The sequence below is a fragment of the Perna viridis genome, chromosome 13, assembly GCF_037379345.1.
Source record: "Perna viridis isolate PV_CMFRI_1.1 ecotype Kerala chromosome 13, ASM3737934v1, whole genome shotgun sequence".
Classification (NCBI taxonomy): domain Eukaryota; kingdom Metazoa; phylum Mollusca; class Bivalvia; order Mytilida; family Mytilidae; genus Perna; species Perna viridis.
The window spans coordinates 25,457,849-25,482,757 of record NC_142457.1 but is presented as its reverse complement, the minus strand read 5'-3'; the positions used below and the strand labels follow the sequence as shown (position 1 = coordinate 25,482,757).

The 24,909-nt window shown below is 32.8% G+C and overlaps 1 protein-coding gene and 1 long non-coding RNA gene across 2 annotated transcripts in view; one reads left to right on the top strand and one right to left on the bottom strand.

The window, feature by feature from the left end:
- Positions 1-1,596: 1,596 nt before the first annotated feature.
- LOC148600093 (atrial natriuretic peptide receptor 3-like) lies at positions 1,597-11,885 on the top strand. Its single transcript, XM_088558113.1, has 5 exons — positions 1,597-1,741; positions 7,426-7,788; positions 8,133-8,293; positions 8,596-8,727; positions 11,736-11,885. Exons 1-5 carry the CDS (start codon positions 1,597-1,599, stop codon positions 11,883-11,885), a joined length of 951 nt encoding a protein of 316 aa, XP_088414239.1.
- Positions 11,886-13,715: 1,830 nt separating this feature from the next.
- The window catches only part of LOC148600091 (uncharacterized), a 51,917-nt gene continuing 40,723 nt past the window's right edge, over positions 13,716-24,909 (bottom strand). The window contains exons 5-7 of the long non-coding RNA XR_015917592.1: positions 23,239-23,307; positions 22,220-22,427; positions 13,716-13,855 (exon numbers count right to left, since the gene is read on the bottom strand). This is a non-coding gene — a long non-coding RNA (uncharacterized LOC148600091). The remainder of the gene's footprint in view (positions 13,856-22,219; positions 22,428-23,238; positions 23,308-24,909) is intronic.

Sequence of the window (24,909 nt, the reverse complement as noted above, 5' to 3'; positions counted from 1 at the left end):
AAGACAACGACCAAGTTCGGACTCTTCACCTCAGACTAATGGGACAAATAGTTACTAGGACCGCCTTGGGGGGAAACAGAAACTTGGAAATGAAAATTCTTTAAAGGACACTAATAAAAAGCTATTAAATCCAGGTGTAAATGAAACATATTCTAAAAGTAAAAACTGTTTTTGTATTAATAATTCTTTAAATGAAAATGCGAATTCTTCAAACAACTATTTATTATCAGATCATAATGATGTAGTAAACGCTGAAGAAAAATATAATAAATGTATTTTTGATTTTTATCAGGCTTTATTTAGAATCTGATTATATGACATGTAGTTCGCGGATTGAGGAAAATTTACATGATTATTTTCTAGTTCTAAATGAAGTATGTGAATATTATAATGTTACATATGAATTTTATGTTAGTAATCTCAATAGTAATAACATAGAACCTGTGGAGGACACAAGTCACGAAAGTGTTAATTTAGATTTAAATATTTCTAATTGTACTGAATGTAATAGTGTTACTGATAGTACATGTACTACTAGTAGTGTGGATAGACCTTTTAATAGAAATTTGAGTTTAGATCATGTAATTATTGTATGTCTGAACTGCTGTGGTATTAGGACCAGACTTAACTATCCGGAATTTGGTAATATGATACGAAAACACGGTATTATTTGTTTATTAGAAACTAAAACCGATGACCTTGACTCAATAGATTTTTCCGGGTATCAATTCAAAATGAAAAATAGGAAAAATATTTCAAATAGGCGGTCTGATGGTATTATGGTTGGTTACAAGAATGAGCTGTCTAATTTGATAGAATTTAAAAACACTGACTGTAAATTTGTACTCTGGTTTAAGTGTGATGTTAAATTATTTCAGTTAGATCAACCGGTAATAGTTGGAGTTGTTTATATACCCCCAGAATACACCAAATACACTTCGGATGAAGCTTTTACTGAAATTGAAAGAGAGTATCTATCCTTTCAAAACTCTATGGAATATTTCTGCCTTTCAGGGGATTTCAATGCTAGAACAGGTACAGACGCTGATTTTGTCGAATTAAATGAAAGAGAGCACGGGGATAATAATATTACAGATTTTGTTGATAATGATATAGATATATTAAAATCTTTGTCGATCCCTGTAAACAGAAGCAGTATGGACAATGGCAAAAACCGGTACGGTGGCCTTTTGCTAAATCTATGTAAGAGTAATAAATTGTTTATTGTTAACGGTAGAGTAGGCGGTGATAAAGATATTGGGAAATTTACTTGTAGAGAATCTAGCGTAGTAGATTATTGTATAAGTTCTGCACATTTATTTAGATCAATTGTATATTTTGATATACTGGAGTCTAGTAAATTACTGTCGGACGTTCATTCGCCTCTTTCTTTGTCTCTCCTTGGTGAAAATGGCTCTATACAAATGATAGATCATGAAAATATTGGTAATGCTACAGTCAAGGATGTCTTTAAAATGAAAAAAATGGGACCATTTGAAGTGTGGAGAATTTTTCAACAATATTGATAGTGTAAAAGTAAGAGAATTAGAATCAAATCTAAGTGTAGTGAATGATAATGTAGATGTAATAAATCAAATGTCAGTTGATGCTTTGTTAGATGAGTTATGTGGTATTTTTATCTCATCTAGAAAGGTTACTTTTGGCACAACACCCATAAGAAGTAGTAAAAGTACCCAAGAAAAACACAAGAGGGATAATAAACCATGGTTCGACGTGGATTGTAAATTTGCCCGTAAGAATTTTCGTAAACTTAAGAGAAAATTTAAGACTAATAGGTCTCGTAGTAATTATAATAATATGAAACAAGCAGAAGCACGTTATAAAAAGACTCTGGATGAAAAATATAAGTTGTATTGTAAAAATTTATCAAAAAATATTAATGATATGAAGTCTAACAATTCGAAAGAATTCTGGAGGTTTTTGAAAAATTCTAAAAAGAAATGTCAACCAAATATTGACATTTCAAAACTTTATGAATTCTTCAAAAATTTGAATACCGCTCCTCAATATGATGACAGAGATGAATTACCCGATATCGATAATCCTGATTTAGATCGTATTAATAACGACCTTAATTCATATATTACACGAGACGAAATTTACCATTGTATTAGAAAACTTAAAAATGACAAGGCTTGTGGAGAAGACCACATTGTTAATGAATATATTAAATTCACATCGGACCAGTTTATTGGAATATATGAAAAACTTTTCAATATTATATTTGACACAAGACTGATCCCAAACAGTTGGGTTATTGGAACCATAAAGCCTATTTATAAAAATTTGGGTGATTTCAATGACCCGAAGAATTACAGACCAATCACTATTGTTAGTTGTTGGGAAAACTTTTCACTTCCGTTTTGTGTAATAGACTAAATGAATTTTCAAATGAGTATTGTATTATAAAAGAAAACTAATGTGGATTACGTCAAAACTATTCAACTCTTGACAGTATATTTACTTTGTATATGTTATTTGAAATTATGAAATGTAAGAAAAAGAAACTGTACTGTGCTTTTATAGATTTTGAAAAGGCCTTCGATACCGTGTGGAGAGAAGGCCTTTTCTACAAGATGTTACTTAATAATATTCATGGTAAAATGTACAATGTGATTCTAAGCATGTATAGTAGTATACAATCTTGTATTTCATTTTTAGTAAATCAGATTACTTTCCTTGTGAAAATGGCGTCAGACAGGGAGAAAATTTGTCTCCTTTTCTATTCTCCATTTTTCTAAATGACTTGGAAGATTATTTAATCAGTAAAAATATTGTTGGATTAAATACCATTACTGAAAACATAGAACATGAATTAGATACATACATTAAAATTTTCATTATGTTATATGCTGATGATACCGTTCTATTAGCAGAGACGCCCACAGATCTCCAAGACCAACTCAATTACTTCTATGAATATTGTACTAAATGGAAGTTAAAGGTTAATGTAGGTAAAACAAAAGTAATGATATTTGGTATGGGTAGAATTCTACCAAACATTAACTTTAGCTATAATAACATAGAAATAGAAGTTGTTAAGGAGTTTAATTATCTTGGCGTCTTACTTACAAAAACTGGAAATTTTGGACTAAATAAGAAATATCTAGCAGACAAGGCTTTAATAGCTATGTATGAAATTTTAAAATTCGGAAGGACGTAAAACTTGTCTGTAAAACTTCAATTTGACTTATTCGATAAAATGATTTTGCCGATATTACTATACGGTTGCGAGATATGGGGGTTTGGTGATAATCAGCTATTAGAGAAAATTCACATAAAGTTTTGTAAAGTACTTTTGAACTTGAAACAATCAACACCCAGCTTTATGGTATATGGGGAACTAGGCCAACATCCTATTCACATTGATATTAAGGTCAGAACAGTGATGTTTTGGGCTAGATTATTAAACAGTAAACAAGAAAAATTTTCTCGTGTTTTATATAATCTATTATATTGTCTGAATACAAATCAAAATGTACGAATCAAATGGATTGAAAATGTGAAAAATATATTTAATACTTGTGGTTTTAATTATGTATGGGAAACACAGAATTTTATAAATAAAAACTGGTTGAAATCAATAGTTAAACAAAGGTTAATTGACCAATTTCTACAGGATTGGTATTCTCTTGTTCAAAATTCTCCACAGTCTACTAATTATCGAATATTTAAAACCGAATTGAAATTTGAGGAATATTTCAATATTTTAGATATCAAAAATGGTATTGTTTTATGTAGATTTAGAACTACTAATCATAAGCTACCGATCGAAACTGGGAGATGGCAAAATGTAATGCGACAAAACCGTATATGTCTATTATGTAATACTAACAGTATTAGGGATGAATTCCACTACATTTTAGAATGTAATTATTTCTCTGATAAACGCAGAGAACATATTTCGAAAACTTTTACTAACAGACCGAATATACTTAAATTTTGTTCACTTTTTACAAACAAACGAAAACCAGTCCTGTTGAAGCTTTGTAAATTGATTAGATGTATAAACTCATGTGTTTACCCTCCTGGCTAGATATCTGCAGAACCTCTCTCATCCTTTTTGTGTTATGTGTTTGTATATATTGTAAATAGTCTTGTTTGTATTTGTATGTTGTCTCTGTACCAGTGTAATGTATTGGATATGTGAGAAATAAAGATATATAGTGACAATCCTAGTATTTTTTTCGACATTGGATAAAAAAATATCAAGGTTACTTGTATAGAAACAGAACATATTCAACAATTGTTGTTCTGAATTTTTTATTGGAGGCTTAATATTTTGACCACCGGATTGTGGTTAACTTACTATAGAAAAAAATATGAATATCGTGTGAATAAATCAAATCATGTTCTTAAACGTAGTCCAAATTCACTCATCGAGAGCTCTCATTCGACTTTGTCCCAACAGTTTTCAAAATGGAATAATAATAGAATAAAATTTCGGGTAGTCACGCTTTTGCAATGTATTATAGAAACAACCGTTTCCCGTGGTGCTGTCGCAACCACTAATCTAAATCGGATGGTAAGCCTCTTGGGCTAGGCAAGTCATCGTTGTAAAGGTTCAGTAAATCGGATGGTAAGCCTCCTGGACAAGGCAAGTCGTCATTATAAAAAGGAAGGGTAAAACTTTTTGGGGGATTGTTCAATTTGAGTTCTGCATTGCTATCAGGGGCGGATCCAGGATTCAAGTTTGGGGGGGGGCGTTAATTGAATCAAATGCCGTGCAAAGCAGGGCAAAAAAAATATTATGGGGTGAAAATTGTGGTGAAAATATTTTTCTTACAAATTTAAAGTGGGTACGCCCGACACGCCAGTCCTTGGATCAGCGCCTGGCTATATCTGAAATAAAATGCATAGGAACGACAACGGTATTAGAAGACCATTGAATGGACTGAATCTGTCTTTACAATACAATTTTTGTGGCCTTTTGGTACTATATTTTATTTTGTGTACATGTCCTTCTGATGGGGCTGTTTTTGTTACGTTACCTAAAAAAAGTATAACTGGAATTACGAAAAAGTCAGAAAAATTGGATTACGGAAATTGTTTTTTTTCTTCATTTGCATTCAAAAGTTTGGTAAAAAAAATAGGGTTTTATTTCTTTGGTAACGATCGTCGAAATTAACTCATAATATTTAGGTTAGTATGAGACATTACGTTTAAAGAGATTGAGTTAAACATATATATATATATAACAATTATAATTACCTGTTAAAACATCAAAATTGGTGACAATCTTTTCATTTTGAAGATTCCTACACAGTCACACCAACATGACAGTTGGATGCCTCACGGATATATAGTTGAACTCATCTGATTATCTTATTATCTAAACATTCAACCCGAAGATGTAAATAACAACAAATTATCGCTTTATTCTATAGGGAAACAATACCGAAGGGGAACACCCACTGGATTTTGTCCCTGGGAAGTTTAAATTTTGTTGTAGGTAATGACGCCACAATATTGTTTTGTATCACGATGTTTTGTGAAATTGACAGCTCAATCACGAAACCATGTTCTTAAATAGTTTCAATATTTCGTCTTCTTGTCATTTTGTCCTATTCAATTCTTATATTCTTATCATTATATTTTATATGTTTCTCTTATTTTATTATATTTTTAGATATAACTATAGGATAAGCAATTTACAATGATCGATAAAAGTAGTCCACTTAATTGTGGGTTGGCTTATATAAGTAGATCGACTCGTGAAACATCACGTGTACAGCCGATTATCCAATGAAATAAACGTATTTTAATGATATGCTAAGTAAATGTAATTGTATGACTATTACCGTCTAAAATGATTTTATCTGGTTGAACGCTTTCTAAGGACAGATTTCAAAACAAGAAAAAACACGCATCGCATACATTCTGAGTATATGAAAAATAATTGTTCAGCGTAGTACAAAACGCACAACCTGTAACCAAAACGAAAACACCCAAAAAAAAAAAAAAAAAAAAAAGAACAAACCGAACACCATTGAAAACCCTTACCGACAAAAATGTTTTAACTTTTTAACAAACGGCGGATCGACATTCAAAAAACCGCCAGCGATTATACATAACATTAAGACAACATCAAATATTTTGTGACGTTTCAACGGATTTAAATCCAAATGCGATTAAACAAAACAGTCATCTCACAAATAAAAAACAGAAAAATCGATACCAAAATAACAACTTATTGTATTTCATAAATTTGAATTCGAACATTTTTTTTTTCTCAGACAAACCAACAACAAAAACATAATATATCTTTGAAGTAAATAAAAAGTTGTACTAATTATCATTAACTTTATTTGAATCAAAGAACAATATATGTTTTTGAGGAAACTAGCTGTAACTTTCAGCATTAATGAAGTTCTTTTTTTTTAAAACAACCTTGCAAATCTTTGAACCAATGATAAAACAGATGTTAAAAACCCTTCTCACTAGTACCATTGCACATAAGAATGTTTATATTATGTATATGTAGAAAATATTACATTTAGTTTAAAAATACAAGAAAAAGCGCTACCCTATATACCAGTGGAGAGAGCAAAAAAAAAGTTAATCAGTTTTGTTGCTCCAAAAACGAAATGTGCCTATCTTACTTGTTTCATAATGTAACGGTAGAGAATTTACACGAGATTTCGTACGTTACACTCAAAGTTTTTGCGCCCCCTATCAAATGTAAAAACAGTAAAATAAAATCATTGGGCATAACCGATTTCCCACTCAAATGTTCATAATAATTTCTATACACAATAATACTTAGCGACTTTTTGCTTTGGTTACTTTCAATTTGGAAAGTGAAAGTCACCCGTCGCATAATTTAGGATGTCTGCAACATTCAGGATATCCCAATATTCAGGATTTCAGCAATTTGCAGGATATCCGAAATATGTAGGATATCCTAAATATATAGGACATCAGCATATTCAGGATATCAGCATATTCAGAATATCAGCAATATTCAGGATATCTACAACTTCAGTATTTGTAGGTTTCACTGTATATTAAAATTGAATTCCCTGTGTTTTTCAAATGATTCCATATTTTGATATTCCGACATGACTAATAATGATTCCATATTTTGATATTCCGACATGACTAACTGATTAACTGATCATCGATCGATTATGGGTCACAAATCGAATGATATTCAATTGATTAGCTCCATCAATGGAACACTCTACATAATTTGATCGATGATTTTGATGAGTAAAAAGTGATGGATTTTTATTGATAAGTGATCAGTCAGATATAATTCAAGATTTCTGAGAAAAAAAACTTCTTGTCCGTTTTAATGCAATTTAATCAACGACATCAATTTATTTCATTTTTTTTTTTCAAACCAATCATTAATCAGTCTAAGTTTGGAATGGCTTAACCGTATCCGGTGTTTAATTTTAGGTTGTACCAAGAGTGTTGAACCTGTAGCTCGGATGTCGTCGTCTTGGAATCGCTTGATAATGATAACTGTCGGTACCGACGTCATGTTTGACGACCAGGATGACTTTCCGACACTTATTAGAACATCGATTTCAGTTAGTAAATTAGAGCAATTTTATGTCCAATTCTTCAACCATTACTCTTGGTCTGATATTGCCCTGGTATATGACCAAAATGCTATTTCTTGTCAACGATGGGCCGATGGAATGGAGCCGTTATTGGTTACCAGCGGATTCAATGTAACAGTCGTTAGGATGCGCTCCCTAGCAACGGGAGACATAGAATATAACGAGGCACTTATAGAAGCCAGTAAAGTTTCTAGAGGTACTAATTAACTTTATTATTTCTTCACATAATTGATAAGTCCTCTATCCCTGTTTTAAGAGGATAGTTTTCTTTACAAATACAAATGTACTCATATTTAATTACATTTCGATGTTTCTGGCAAATATATTTTTGTAATTATATACATGTACATAATTCTAAGCACTAGAGATTTTTTAAGAAAGTATTAACTATTTTCGATTAAGGTGAAATGCTTGTTTACAATATCCATTCCTTTTTTCAATTAGTGTCGTTAAGAAATTTTAGTAAAAGGGTAAAAAAAAAAACAGTAATTGACGTTTTTAGGCATGCTCTTAATATTAATTTATCTATTTTTCACGTAGTGTTTACTCACTGTTGTGACATGGACACTTTCCGAGAGTTAATGATAAAGGCGCATGCGTTAGGGATGACAGATGGGGAATATATTTTCTTGATGCTTACACGCTATGATGGTGACTTCTTTGGCAACTACAGCTGGTACAGGGGTGACGAATTTGATGACGTAAGTAGGTTCATATGTTAATCCTATGGTTGAGAAGCAGACGTTATCTCAATGGCTAATACTTGTATGGGTTTTTAATGTGTTTTTTTTTCTTTCTTTTTCAATTAGATGTTTGTGTTTGCTCACCTGTAGGTGCATTTAAGACATATCAGCAATAAATTTATTGAAGTATAACTATATCTCCATCACCTGGTTCTTACTAACGAAGCCAGAACTAGAATAAGTAATTAACAAATTAAGCATTTCTTTCTGGTTATATTTTATTTCGGCACTTCTTGTTAAATATAATTCATCAATTACAGATTGCACGAGAAGCCTATAACTCGGCAAAGATGGTTAGATTTCGGAGATCAACAAGTCCGGAATTTCTGAAATTCGAAGAAGATGTACGTCATCGAGCAATGGCGGAATTTGGATACAGCTATGGCATTCAGGTATGGAATTTATTATCCATACCTTCACGTTTAGATCATGTTTTGGGATTGTGATGTATTTGAATCATCTATCACTGACGCCTTGCCATTTTGCTGATATTCACTGCCTTTCTTTATACGACAATAAATTCTGACTTGAGGTACAAGTGTTTAGCATGAGGAAATATATCTGTGGTCAAATTTTCATTTTAATCTGTAAGCCATGTTGGAGTTATAGCCCTTTTTCAACGTTTTTTACTATTTTTAATGTTATTTATTTCAAAAAATCTTCTCCACTGACATTACCTGACCAATTGAAACTAAACTTTGTAAGAATGCTCCTTAGGGTATCTTGCAAATTTAGATGTGGGGATTTTTAATCCGTCTAAAAACATGGCCACCGTTACTAAAAATAGAACATAGAGGTCAAACAGTAGTTTTTCGAAGTATATCTCCAAAACCGTTAGGTTTAGCTAAATTCTGACATGGGTAGAAGTGTTCAGCATGATGAGGTCTCTGCGGACAAATTTTTGTTTTAATCCGTTAAGCCATGCTGGAGTTATTGCCCTTTTTCAACTTTTTTGCTATTTTTAATGTTATTTCTTTCAAAAATCCTCTCCTCTGACACTACTTGACCAGTAGAAACCAAACTTGGTATGTTTCGTTGGGTATCCTGCATAGAATCGATATCGGGATTTTTGATCCGTCGAAAAACATGGCGGCCGTTACTAAAAATAGAACATAGAGGTCAGACAGTAGTTTTACGTATATATCTCCAAAACTGTAAGGTTTAGCCAAATTATTTCAATAGCTGAAATGATCCTTATTATTAGGACAACAACAGTCTTCGGGGATAAATGTTGTGAGACGACTCCTTGAAATGGGACAAATGACGGTTTGTTTTAAACAGTTTTCAGCTAATATCTTGAAAACTTTGATAGATAAAAACTTTCAATTGCTAAAATGATCCTTATGATAAGTCCTATCAAAGTCTTCTTGAGTCAAAATTGTTGGACAACTTCTTGTTTAATTTATTGCCCTTGAAAGGCAAAATTCAATCATGTGAGCAATTCAGGCTCCTGGGAGCCTCTTGTTCAGGGCATTGAGTCGTCTTGTCTATTAGAAATGGGTTTTACCAACCGATTCAGAGGCGAACAACGGCGAACGGATATCAAGACAGAATGACTCGTGTACCCTTTCGGTGCACTTGGTCCATGCTCCCAGTTTTCAGTGAAGTCCTAGTTGCTCATTTATTTTGTTTTATTGTGGTTTTCTGCTTTCAATGTCTGGTCTTTTTCCCTGGATTACATTCTTTTAATTTCTGCTAGAATCATGGTTCCATTGCATAATATTTGACTAGTTAAAAGGCTGATATAAAGATTTATAAATACATTAAGCTCCATGGTTACTGGAACTACATCTCTTGTTTAGCCTTACAGTCATAAATTTCAAATGCTATTGAATTCGAAAAATAACTCTTAGAAATCTACTTTAATGTTTACTAGTTATATTTATTGTCCCTGCGCATTTTTAAGTTTAATTCTTTTTAAAAACTCTTTCATACATTAAAGAAAAACACATCAGCGAACATTCTTCCAAAAATTAATTATGGCCCGTCTTAAAATTGGTCTGGATATAAGAAAATCACGATGGGAAGTTTTTGGGCTTTTACGATTGGTGATTAAAACCAGATTTCTTGTGGAACACCGACTTTTTTGTTATTTTTCTGGCGTTATTAAAACTTGATGATATTTATATAACATCAGTCCATATCAGTAAAAAAAAACGGCATGTGTATAACATTATGAAGTAAAGATCTGTTACCTCGAGAACGCCACGACTACAAGTGCTCAACCGACGACGTGTCGACTGACAGGATTTCCAGCATAAAGACTCGTTTGTTCGACTTATCTTGTTTCTCTAATTCCCTAAAATAGACCATGTAAATTGATAAGTCTTTCTAGAAAGATGATTACGCCTACCCCGTCATTGCACCTGGTTCAAACTCAAATTTTTGTGTAGCGCTACAGATAAGAGTCATGCAAAATGTGACTCATGGTTGGAAATCCTACATGTTTTCATTTTAGATAATATGTTTAAAAAAGTTATAGTAAACAGAAAGTTTATATGAATATATGGTTTTTCTGGGAGATACAAATTATATGGAAGGTAGTGTAGATTTCAAAATAAAAGGAGACAAATGACTCAGAACCTTTTGGATTTTTAATGTGAATTATCTCCTAAGACAAGACAGATTGGAGTGAATGAATATACACCTTAAGCAACTTAATAACAAAAATAAAAAATAGCCTTTTTTGTGGTGTATCACATATTACAGAATTTGCATGATTCTTACCTTGAGCCCTGCTTTTAAGCGGCTGTCTCTGAGAAAACCATTAATCAAGGGAATCAAGGTTATAGCGGTAATCAAAGAGTAATCAAGGGAATCAAGGTTATAGCGGTAATCAAAGAGTAATCAAGGGAACCAAGGTTATAGCGGTAATCAAAAGAATGTAATCCAGGGACAAAGACCAGACATGGAAAACAGACATACACAACAAAGAACATAAAGTTACTAAAATCATACATACCAAGTAACAAAAGTAAATGAGCAACTCGGACTCCACTAAAAACTGGGAGCATGGCCAGGTGCACCGGTAGGGTAGGCGTCCTCTGCTTTTCTAGAAACACCTGCGAGACACATCAATTTTTTATTATTTTTGTTAATAAGGCCAAAATAGTTTTTTTCTTCAAATTAATGTTTTCAGTGTGTGAAATCGCTTAAATTCCAAACAAACAATTTTATATGAAATCATGAGGGACGTACTTCATGATGTACGACCCGTCATCTATGTACAGCACAAATAATAGTGCAGTCCGTATTGTATATTGTCTATGCTTTTCTGTTTTGTGTTAACAAGTATGTTTTTGTCTTTTCTGTTCTTTGAGTTGCTATTTCCATATATGCTTGCATTTCTCATTGATTATATCGGTCGCTCTCCAACTTAAATAGAAAATTTTTTTTTCAGGTTCAGCCAGATACTACCGCGTATTATGATTTGGCATTGATATACGGTGAAATATTGAACGAGACCATAAACGAGGGTGGAAATTATAGTAATGGAAGATACCTGAAATCGAAGATTATTGGACGCAAATTCAGTGGTGAGGGGATATAAATAGATTCTGAATTTTATTACTTCAATTCGCCTTAAAGTGACGATATTTCACGATTTTCACTTTTCAAAGAGTAATCAATGGAACCAAGGTTATAGCGGTAATCAAGGGAACCAAGCTTATAGCGGTAATCAAAAGAATGTAATCAAGGGAACCAAGGTCATAGCGGTGATCAAAAGAATGTAATCAAGGGACAAAGACCAGACATGGAAACAGACATACACAACAAAGAATATAAAGTAACTAAAATCATACATACAAAGTAACAAAAGCAAATGAGCAATTTAACTCGGATCGACTCCACTAAAAACTGGGATCATGGACCAGGTGCACCGGTAGGGTAAGCGTCCTCTGCTTTTGTAGAAACACCCGCCGAGTTGCTCATAAAAGTTAAGTTCGGGGTAGACAAACGAGGAAAGGAAAACTATGACCCGTTGTATAAATCAGTTTATATGGTGCAGTTGGATACACCATAAATAAAACATTTCAAGTGAGCCATTCTAACATGACGCAAGGAAAAAAACATTGTTTTAAAGGAGAAAGTATAATTCAGGTATTCTCAAGACTTAACGAAAAAATGATGCCATTATGACAAGAGATTGTTATCTATATAACTGGGTACATTGGCTACTTTATTGCCTTGGGAAATACTTGATTCAAAAATCGATTCAGTATTTTGATTGTTGATTAAAAGCTGAAGGTGTCTATTTGTGTTTGCTTTGTAAAGAAAGTAACGGGATATCCGGTTAATTACCGTATCCCGGATATGCCCCAGTGGGTTCATGCGTGTCAAATTGCATTTCACATATTTGATCTCTTTCTCTTTTTGAACTTTTTCATAAATATATATGTATAGACCCTTAATGCTTGACATTGCGTGCTTAATGTAAAATAATCAATGCTTGTTTAAGGAGGTAGACCTAAGGTAAGGGACGCAACTCTTACAAATCATTGGAACGTCTGCATTCATCATTTTACACCAATCTCATGTAAGCGTCAAAGTGACTTGGATTGATTTCATTCTGTTTCAAATGAAACCTTGATAGGCTTTGATGGAATCGAATTTGATACAAATTTATTCTTGATGTCAAGAGTAATGTCCCTTACCCTGGATCTACCTCACTAAGTCTAACAATGTAGAATTGCCTTGTCCCAGGAATATACAGGATATATAATGCAAGGTCATTTAGCTTTATTGCCTTTCTTCAGTTTCAAGGTAAACATACCATTATTTGTAATTGTCATTTGACAAATATTTCGTGACCTTTGATTGGTCCCCAATCTTTTGAAATAATAATAAAAAAATAGTACCGGTAAGTACTTTGAGTTCGTTTCTGTCCTTTTGGACATGCCTAGTGAGCCAAACGCGTATTACAGTTTCGTTTACCTCTGACCTTTTTTTTTTATTGTAGGTGTGAGTGGCTTGTTGGTTTTTGACAGTGTTGGTGCTTTAGAGCCAGAATATTCAGTATATGACATAGATCCAGTCACAGGAAAATTTCGCGTGAGCATACCTTACAGTTATTTTAGGCAGGTGTAACCTGTACTATGACAAAGTTATTAGATAGAGAGGATTTATCGGTCGTTGTGCCACTTATCGTAAGTTAAGTGTCGGCATACGCCCTAGTGGACTAATTGGCTGTGGGCCAATTTGTTAAATATTTTAGACTTCCATATTTGTAAAGCAGATCGCTTCCTGTTTAATGTAATGAATATCTTGAAATATACAAAAAAACTTTTTATTTATAAAATGTTCTCGATAAGGCCCTACAAAACACTTTACTGGTGGATGTAAGAAGGGAAATCTATTAGGAGTTATTGCCCTTGAAAGGTTAAACAATTCTCATTTTTACTGCTTTTTTCTAATATTAAGAATCGTGTCAGATAGGAAAAATGTTTCTATTGCTGGAAAGCGTCCTCCCGGTTTCAAATAACACAAAGAAATGGGCTCCAGGCCCTCTAGGTTTTTATTCTGAAACAAATGAAGACCATAACAAATATATAGAATATAAAAACATATAGACTTTATATGACATTGGCAATTTGCAAGAATCATCGTTCTTAATTGTAATCGTTCTTGAATGGACACATTTAACAAGACGAATGGGTCTTTATACAGAAAGGATTAAAATTACCATTAAAATGGCGGTTTTTAGTTGTTGCTGTCGTCGCTGTCGTCGTTATCACAATTGTTTGATTTTCACAGGTTTTTGGTGACTATTTTGGTTACAACAGAAAGATTATCATGAGCAACGTTACGATAACTTGGCCGAACGGCAAGCCTCCGCTGAACAAACCATTTTGTGGATTTACCAATGAAAACCCAGCGTGTGAAGCTAAAAGTAAGTAAAACTTGTCATGGCTCTTTTGTAGTTCCATGTAGGGGGGTTTATTCGGTGATGGTACCGCCCCCTCTCCATCTCAGCTATTTGTTGTTAACTTCTGTCAATTCCGTGCATTATTCAAGCGAAACAGAATCAATAATAGCCTGTAACCTCCCTTTCACTTGGACCCCATTTTCAGAATCTATGGACCCGCTCATATGGCACTTCCCAAAATGGGTACATTGAAAAAAAAAACGAAAGTACTCTTAACCATAATGAAGGAATTATGTTATGTGACTAAATATCCATAAATCGTAATGTTTCTGCTTTTACACATTCTGTTATGGACCATTGCCAGATCCGTTTGGTTAAATTCCCACGTAAACAAATAGTTGTATCATAATGTCAAAAAATAATCATATGTAATAAGAGAGGCAATTTGTAAACTCCAATTAAGGCTCTATTTTCAGTATACATGTTTATACAGATAAACTCCAGAAACAACAAATTCACGAAATTTATTTGTTTTATCTTTCATAATTTCTGAAACTGCGATCTATAGGGTCTGTAAGTCTCGTTTTAGTTTCATTTTCCTCACCGGCATTTCTGATGTAGAACGTATTGAAATCCAGAGACTGGTCTGCATTTCATTGTTTACTTCTAGGATCTCGAAACGCAGTAAATCTCCTTTTTTACGCTTTTTCTTAACACTTTTATCATGTTGAAAAAATATTTGTCATTTTTATTTGTATTTTTATATGAAAATATGTTTCGCTTTTATATATTGAACCCAACGCGTTGAAAATGCCAAATATATATGCATTTGAATGGTAGACTAGAACCAATTCTCGTGGAAGCACTGAGTGGCGCAGCGAGACGTACAAACCATTTGAAGTATTTTCAGAATTTGGTCAACAACCAAGGAGTCAATTAATTATAAAAAAAAACATCTTTATCAACTTTCAGCTGTCAACATTTTGGCGATAACTGTAGGATCTCTTTTGGGAGTACTTTTTATATCTCTGGCTGTTTTCATTTTTACATACAGGTAAGTAGAATAATCTGTGATTAAATTTATACAGCTACTTAGAAGAATGGTTGTAAAATCAATCTCTCGGTCTGTTGTGGAAAACAGTTGATGTCTTTTGTGAGTTTTTCGTTTTCTTTATCGGCAGATGATGGGTTTTAATTCCATTATAATGTCATGAAAACAAGTTCTATTGATTAATGCCGTTAAGCCGAAAGGTAAAAATCTAAATTTAACATATTTATTAATTCGCATTTTATATCATTAAGTAAAACCGATATTCAGTTACTTACAGGATTCAGAAACAATCTTCGTTTGTAAACATTGTTGTTTAAAGAAAATAACTCTAAATTATAATGCTCTAAAGTTAAGTGTATTTTTTTAAGAATTAGACAAAATGAAAAAAAAATCAGAAGAAATGCATGTCAAAACCAAACCGATCTGACAATATGATTTCACTTACAGATACGTTCTGTATTTGAAAAGAGCATTATTTGATCTCAATATTGTTGGATTTGCTCAGAAGTTTTTAAATAGAATGTTGGGAAATGAAGTTTCTGACAGCGTCATCTACCCAAGAAATGTTCATTGTACATTTCAATGCAATTATAACTCTTGTCTGATTTCGTTTATTCTGATGGGTCAAATAGTCAATTAAACTTTCAAAATGGTGAGTTTTCCATACCATATCTCACTCACAGACTAATTATTACAGAGACTGACACTTAAATGATCATATAAGATGTTGCTGAATAGCGGGTTTTAATTCCTGCGTTTAAAAATCTCGATTGATGATAAATCTGAAAATCCATTCATTAAGTATACTGCGAAATTTCATGGTCGTCATTGTGAAATCGTAGATCATTACGGTGTATCCATTTGCACCATAAAGATTGATTTGTTCAACGTGTAATGGTTTTCCTTTCCTCTTTCGTCTACCCAGGACTTGACATTTTTTTATGAGCAACTCGGCGGGTGATTTTAGAAAAGCTTAGGACACTAACCCTAAATGTGCAACTGGTCCATGCTCCCAGTTTTTATTGAGTCCAAGTTGCTTATTTACTTTTGTTACTTTGTATTATTATTATGGTTATTTTATGTTCTTTGTCATGTGTGTCAGTTTTTCTTTTTTTAGTCTTTGTCCCTGGATTACAATCTTTCGATTTCCTCTAAAATCTTGGTTTCCCTTGATTATTCTTTGACAGAAAAATAAAACGAGAGGCTGAACTGAACAGTCAGTGGTGGAGAATTAAACAGGATGAAATAACGTTTGATGACAAGAGAGTCAACAGTCTAGGAAGCAGGAAAAGTCAGTTGTCAATGCTAAGGGTAAGCGTTTTTTTCGTAAAATTCGTAGGTGTTGAGAAGTCGTAAGTTATGACGTCATAATACTATTTCCGTATAGATGTCAAAACTTACGACTTTTGAACAATTACTACTTTGTTTCAAAATCGATCGCTGATATTCATTTTTTTAGTAGATTTTGGTTCTACTAAGAACAGTTGTGTTCAAGATTTTAACTGTGCGATTTATTTTTCAGTGTATTAATAGTATGGGGTTCGTAATGCAATGACGGACAGAATTAGCAGTCCACATATTTTTTTTTTGTTCGGTTACCACAACGTCAATAAATTGATATGCATGTAATGTGACAGTGGAAATTTTATTTAATTGTGTATATTATTTTCGAAATCTTCCGATACATTTCGATACACGGGTCAAATTTAGATATCATCAATTCATTTTTTTTTTAGATTTAAAAATTAGTTACAGTCCTTGAACCGATCCGCGCAATGATTTGATGGATCGATGATCGTCGACTGATTGATCGCTGACGGATCGATGACCGCTAACCGGTGACCGATCTGATCGCAGTTTTGTTATGTGAAATGACGTAATATTTGTTTGATATATAAGAAACGTAAAATAAAAGTATAAACTGATGTTTAGATCTGTTACATTATGTAAATATGTGTAAAATTGACAAAGAAAACAATAAAAACCGTAAAATACAGTGAACGCTCTGTGGTCACGTGATGCGATCATCGGTTAAATGGATCGGTTTGACGGATCGATGACTGATCGGAAACTGATCGGTAACCGATGACCAATCGCAATTTTTGTTGCGCGGATCGGTTCATGGACTGAATGTTTCCGGTTTCTTAAAAAAATGTTTTCCTTCTCGACTTAAGTTTATACCAACTATGTCAATTTTATATAAATAATCGTATGTGTAAAACTCGTCTCAACATTATTTTCACAAATTTTACACACCTTTTTGTCATGTAGATTTTGGTGCCCTTGAGCGAAATAATGTTTTTTAATGCTTCAATTGTGTAATTGTTTTAAGGATTGCTTGTAATTGTTGACCAGATTATGCGGTAAAAACAACTTCATGAACCACGGCGCAATCCTTATTAATTAATTTCTAATCGATTCAAGTCAAAGTTGAGATTTATCCCTTCATCAAAACCTTATTTAGTTCGGAATTAATGAATTGCGGACTACCGATCAATTGACGTTAATGACCTCACAGTACCAAGTTAGTTGTGGACTACCGATCATTTGACGTTAATGACGTCACTATACCAAGTTAGTTATCTTGCCAAGATTAGAAAAAAAGTCATTCGAATTGAATTATCAAGGTACGGTTTTACTGATCTTTGACATGACTGTTGATAGACAAAGCGGAAGATGTAAGATATGGATTTCAATTGATAAAAACGAACATTAGAAAATAAAGATACGTTATTGATGATAAAGAAAAAAAATGATAACTTTTAAGAAAAAAAACTTTTAAAAAATCGTTATTTTCAGAGTACTGAAGATTTATATTCATTGAAAGAAGGTGGAATCAAAACTGAACAGTGCGGTATATACCAGGTATGAACACAAAGAATGAATTACTATTCTTTTTTAATTTCAGATGAAACGTGTATACAATTAATGAAAAAGAGAAGCTTATTCATTTTAGTTAGATTAGAGACTTAAGCACATATTTTGCACGAACCCATCTGACATTTATTTATTATGTTAAATTGTTTTGACATTAAAAGATTGATTGATTGATTGTTGTGGTTTAACGCCCGAGCAGGAATATTTCAGCTATATTCAGGCGATGAACATGAAAAGGATGATAAAATGAACATGATTGATGATGAAATGAAAACAAGGATGGGACACAAGGATAATAGGGTCAACAAATTTTGATTGCCACTAGAAAAAAGGGGAATGGGTAGGGTCGGGCGATTTAGTCTCCTGTGGCGGAGCGCAAAGGTTCCTACTCCAATCGAATACCACAGCAGGGTTCTTTAACGTGAGAGAAACGTGACATCTTTCCCAACACGGTGCACCACTATGGTTTGCGGTCAGGACTTCCGTATTATAGTCGGACAACCCCAGCATGTAACACGCCAGGGGTACCCCATTCCATCTCCTGGGGCACACGTCCCAGTTGCTCTGTGGGCAGAGCGCCTAGCCCTCGGCTAGGTTCCTGAGCACTATTTAGTCGCCTCTTACGACAAGCTTAGCGCTGCTGCAGGCATATTCTTTTGACACCCGGACCTGCACGGAGCGACATCAGAAAAAGTGATGTGTAAAGAATACAGTTTTCTGCTCTTCTGTTATTCCTATCCACGTTAAAACTTGTATTCGCACAGATAGAACTTTACTTATACAGCATACGTCTTTTGTTATTGAAGCCAGTTGGTCAAAGGTAAAGGTTCGTGTGTTAAAAATAAAATTCTCCGAGGCGGATAAATACGAGGACTACTTTTATGGCAATAGTTCTTTTTTAAATATAATTTTACGTTTTGCTTTTGACAGACGAAGCTATATGTTCTTAGATATCAACTTTGTAATGGATGATGTCTTGACCAACGGGAGTATGCAAGACTTTCCATGACACACGCTGTGCGCCAGCGTTAAAATAAAAGAGCAATTACGTCATGTGTATCTCACTTCCGACAGAAATATTTTAGCCATTCATTTTTCAGAGGATATACATATATAAGCCGTCGTCCAATTATCATTTTATCGATTTTTCTTCACGATTGTAGGGTGCTGTTGTATTCATGACGAAGACAGACCTTAAGAACTTTAATTTGATCAGATCTGATCTGATCGAATTAAAACAGGTAAAGTATCATGTGGTAAATTAACTCAAACGTTCGAAATTTAAACAAAATGAAATAATGAAGAAAAAAATAACAAGGTTCAAATAATGTAGCGTTCTATCACCATTTAGTCATTTACGACCGACATTTAACATGTAGGACTGAACATCAAATAATTTTCAAATGGACAGGCAGTTTTTCTTCAGGTCAAATTCACATTATAATTCAAACGCAAACTTAACCATTTCACGTAGACAGAGTAAATTAACATGAATTTACTGTAAAAAAAACTTGCATGATATATACGTTAACTCAACATAAATTTCACATGAACATTAAGATAAGATTTAAGAAGGTAGACCTAGGGTAAGGGACACAGGTCTTAAAAATCATTGGAATGTTTGTATTCAACACTTAACATCAATCTTATATAAGCATCTAATTAACTTTTCATTTTATTCTGCGTCAAATGAAAGCTTTAGAGGCTAAGATGAAATTGAATATAATACAAACATATCACTGATATCATGAGTTATGTCCCTTACCCTAGTTCTACCTCCTTAACATGAACAAAAATTGAATGTTTACAATAGTCGATGTGCGATTTCAAACTAAAAGCATGAATGTTATTATTGCTAGTAAAAAATAAAAAAAAAATGAATATGAATGACTGTCCAGTTAAGAATCAATTGAAAATTTTGGAGTATTAATGACTTGCGCCACTGAGTAAGAGAGATCATTTTGTTCAATTCCATCCGGTACGGTACAGACCAAGACAAGAGGACATATTTAATATGTAGTACATGAATTTACCTGTAATTCTAAACCTACTGTAAATATATATTCGTATATTTGTTCTGCCACCAAAAGGTTTGATTGTCAAATCGTAAGTTTTCATCTTATGTTCAGAAATATACTTCGAATCATTCACTCATTCTTGTTACAAAGAAGAAAATCCTGATATTCACTAGACGAAAGAACATGCTCGGAATTTTTTGGATCTTATTCTTAAAATAAGATGAAATGGTTGAAGTTTGTACCATTACAGGGTTAATGGTGTTGAGGTTTGAGCACCCCAAGATGGATTGAACTACTTTAATCCGCGTATCACTAATATTACGTTGAATAATCCACACAAAAAATCAATCCGGGGTTATTTTTTAGTGCAGTGGAAATGGGCGAGTATTGTTGATTGATACATATTAATACACTTTCATCTATTGTCATTTCGTCGTTACAGATTAGAGACATAACATGTGGCAATCTGGTAAAATTCATTGGATTATACGAGTTCGAAAAGCACATCTATAAAGTATCAGAGTACTGTAGCAGAGGAAGTCTTCAGGTACTAATCTTACATCTACATGTATATGAATCGTTTAAAAAAAATCCTGATATTTGATTGGGAAACATTTACATTTTTACGCCCTTTTGAATGTAAGAAATCCATATTTGGGATTGCCGAAGTATTTTCAGTCGCAATTTATGTTAAGGCACATTAAAACTCTTCGAGTGGATAAAATGATAATAGTGAAGTGACCACATGAAATGAAATGAATACAACGTATTTTCGAAACTACCAGATGAAACAAGAAGTAAAATGGCTTGAATGAAAATCAATTTTGTTGAAGAGAGAGAATGATTTTGTGAACAATACACGTTTGGTCTAACGGTAAATTATAAAAAAAAAACAAAAGCTTTGGTCTTTGGACTTTGGATAGTATATTTTGATGTTAAAAGGATGTTGTGGATAAGGGTTTCGCACACGCATTGTCAATTTTCTCCGCATACCTATAACCGTTTCTTGGTTGATTGCATATAACTTCGCCAGCTTATTTTCTCTGCTGCACAGGATATGAAAACAATTCACAAGGCATGAGAGCAACACTCATAACAAAACTGCGAAGTTACTTGTACTGTACTTGTTTGCATAAAGAGGCAGGCATCAATTTCATAAAAAGTCGTAAGTGTGAAATTGATCGTAAACTATGACGTCACAATGCTATTTTAGGTTGTGACGTCATTACTTACGATTAATTTTACACTTACGACTTTTTGTGTAATCGACGCCAGGGTTAGGGACTGAATGAGATCAAGATGTAACAAAAACTAATATACCATCGTGTGGGACAGATTAGAGAAGGTAATTAAAAGCTATCGAAATTTTACAGGTCTGAAAGTAGGAGTTTATCATTTTATTGCAGGATATTGTCCAAAATACTTCAATGAACCTGGACTGGGATTTCAAAGCAGCATTATTAACAGATTTGACAAATGTGAGCTAGTTTAGTATTGTGTTCATTCGTTTGTATTCACATGATTGACAGGTAACATGATTGACAGGTAACATGATTGACGATTAACATGATTTTGAATATCAAGATGAATAAAAACATAAGCATCAAAAGTAATGCGTAGCACTTTTGATTCTAGATTTTGTAAAATGACAAACTTCAAAAGGTTCCATTAATCGTGAGTAGCACGTGAATATCAAGCACATAGGTTATCGTGTCAATTTCAGTTAATTAATATCTGGTATGACATTACATAATTTTCGGGTCCATTCACATGTATCAATAAATTTTAAATTTCAGTCTCTGTAAGAATCTGGCAGTTGGTGCATTGCATTATAATTTCAATGAAACGCACTGAAAATGAACATTTTCAGGGCAGATAACTCTATCTAAAACCTCATTTTTCTAACATTCTATTGAAATTTTTCTGAGCAAAGCCAATGATGCAGAGTCCAAATAATAGTCTTTTCAAATAGAGAAAGTATCCTTGAGTGATATTACATTGTCAGATCGGTGGGTTTTTGACATGCAAGTTTCTGATTTTTCCCAGTTTGCCTGATTCTTACAAATACTTACACTTAAATCTTCCAATGGTTTCAATAAAGTCTGATGGTATTGTAATTCATGTAACATGATGTTCTCTAGGGTATGGCGTACCTTCACGAATCTGACATACAAGTACATGGCCGGTTAAATAGTGAGCGATGTGTTATCGACAGTAGGTTTGTTCTGAAGATTACTGGATTTGGCCTGCCTTTTTTGCGAGTTGACTCCCCTTTGAAGGCTGTCAAAAATGATCATGGTAATAAAATATTCTGTAAAAATATGAATGTTTGGGTTGTGCCCTCTTCATGATTTTATGAGACTTTAAAACAACAAATTAAAATTTTATTATGTATTCTTTAAGTCATATAATTCATTTTAGTGGAGTCCGAGTTGCTCATTTGCTTTTGTTACTTTGTATGTATGACTTCAGTTACTTTATGTTCTTTGTTGTGTATGTCTGTTTTCCATGTCTGGTCTTTGTCCCTGGATTACATTCTTTTGATTACCGCTATAACTTTGGTTCCCTTGATTACTCTCTCATGAATATAGTAAAGTAAAAAAATTATCAACATGTACTTCTGCATGTGCTATCGGCACCATGTAATATAATTAATTTTTGTATTTAGATATTTCCGTCTTTTAATTATTATTTTTTATTTGTATTGTATTTTTTTTTTGTTGACCATGTAACGCAACTCCCAGTTGGTAAGGTTCTTATCTAAAGCTAATTTCAGGTATGTCTCTTGTACATAAATATTCCATTTTTAACTCTAATTCAAAATGTGAAGATCATGTAAATAATATCATATGTAATAATATGTTTACACGACAATAAAATATTTGAATTTTTATTAATCATTGTATAATATCAGAATCACAGGAAACAATGAATAATACCCTGTAATAATAAATAAACATTGTAAATACACGGTGTAATGAATACGCGAATTATAAAATATTCAAGGTGATCAAAATAGAAAAAATGGCAATATTTTCCTTATAATCTAAACTAATTTCAGGTATGTATACAATACTTTGAACATACATACCTCACATTTGTTATGTAAAAGATGTGTTTTATATGGCCTCCAGTCTCAGATAGTTAAAATTATATAAACCTGTAAGTACCAATATTACAGTCATAAATATTGAGGTCATTTGGATACTTCTGGAAAAAATATAGTGAAAAATGTTATCTCCCTTTTGTTTACATTTTTACATAAGTTAAGCAGTATTAAATTTATCAAGATTTAAATAACTATCTGTTATAGTAAAATTATTTAGTTGAACTTTTTTAAATCTCAAGTTTATTTAAGATAAATGTAACTCACAAATCAATCATAATAAGCATTCATTAAAATTGATCCACAAAGATCACTTACTCTTGGGAATTGAAGGATTGAATGTTATAAGTACTTAATTGTTAAGTAGAAACAAACCTTAAAATAAATAGAACTATATCACAACGGTATAACGTCCAGATAACAATAAGATCTCCAACAAGACAAAATGGCTTCTTCATTCACTCAAAGCCTAGAGTCAACTGCCCAGAAAAAATGTTCCCGCCAAAAAAGTGAACCAACCAATAAGAAACAAGAAAGGAGTAGGAATATAAAATATACTGTAAAGGAATAACATACAAAATTACAAGTTCAAGTACTGAAACGAGTAAAACTAACTTTTATTCATATACAAATCACACAAATAAATCATATACAGAAATATATATCTACTAACAATATATACAGTTCACAAATACAAAACCTCAAAAATTCAGCTACGGAACAATATATATACACAGGCAAAACTATTTCACATGATTTTCACCTGAGTTGAGCAAATAAATTAAATGACAGAGTTCACGTGAAATTCAGGTGAATGGAGCCTTCACGTGAAATTCACACGAAATGTTCACAGAAAATTCGTGTTTAGTGAATTTCACATGAAAATCATGTTAATTTCATGTGAATTTCACATGAATTTCACGTGAAGCTCGATTAAAATGAATTATACGTGAAAAATATTTGCCTGTGTAATATATATTCCTTTTCAATCATTTGGGTGTTTTTTTTTCATTTCATTTTCTCGTTTACATAAGAATAAAATGCCAATTAATAAACAGGTAGATGGAGACTAAACACTTTGGTGTTGTTTCACCAAACAAAAGTATCAAATATTTCTCAGCAAAATTGGCAACTCACCGTTATTAATAATAAAGAAGAAAATTATAAAAGTACTAATAGAAATCTATCGTCGTGTGAGAACTTTCTTGCTCCAAAGAACTATTATTATCGACAAAAAGTACAAAATACAAGGCAAAATTCCAATTACATGGCCAACAAAAGGAAACAGAGATGATATATATTGTATGATGTATTCTATCTCTCATAAAGTTCTTTGAAATCAATTTCAGAAATGTTGTGGTTTGCACCGGAAGTGTTAAGAGGCACGTGTAACGTTTCACAAGCATCAGATGTCTATAGCTACGCAATCGTAATATTTGAAATATTATCACGAATGACGCCATTTGAAATGGATCTAGATCTTTTAACAACAAAAGGTAAGACACAGATATGAGATACTGTATGATAATATAAAGATTAGTTTTGTACGAAGTCTAGGATAAATGAGTAGCCCAATAATGTGATAAAATCCACACATGATTACTCAAATGTCATTCAATGTATTAGTATGGAAGTTAATAGCTCTAAGCATATTTC

Excerpts from the sequence above, each read along its gene's own strand:
- LOC148600093 (XM_088558113.1), top strand. The coding sequence starts at position 1,597 with ATGTCAGTTGATGCTTTGTTAGATGAGTTATGTGGTATTTTTATCTCA. Across the intron at positions 1,742-7,425 it reads ACCATGGTTCGACGTGGATT|GTTGTACCAAGAGTGTTGAA; the intron begins GTAAATTTGCCC and ends GTTTAATTTTAG. Across the intron at positions 8,294-8,595 it reads GGGGTGACGAATTTGATGAC|ATTGCACGAGAAGCCTATAA; the intron begins GTAAGTAGGTTC and ends CATCAATTACAG.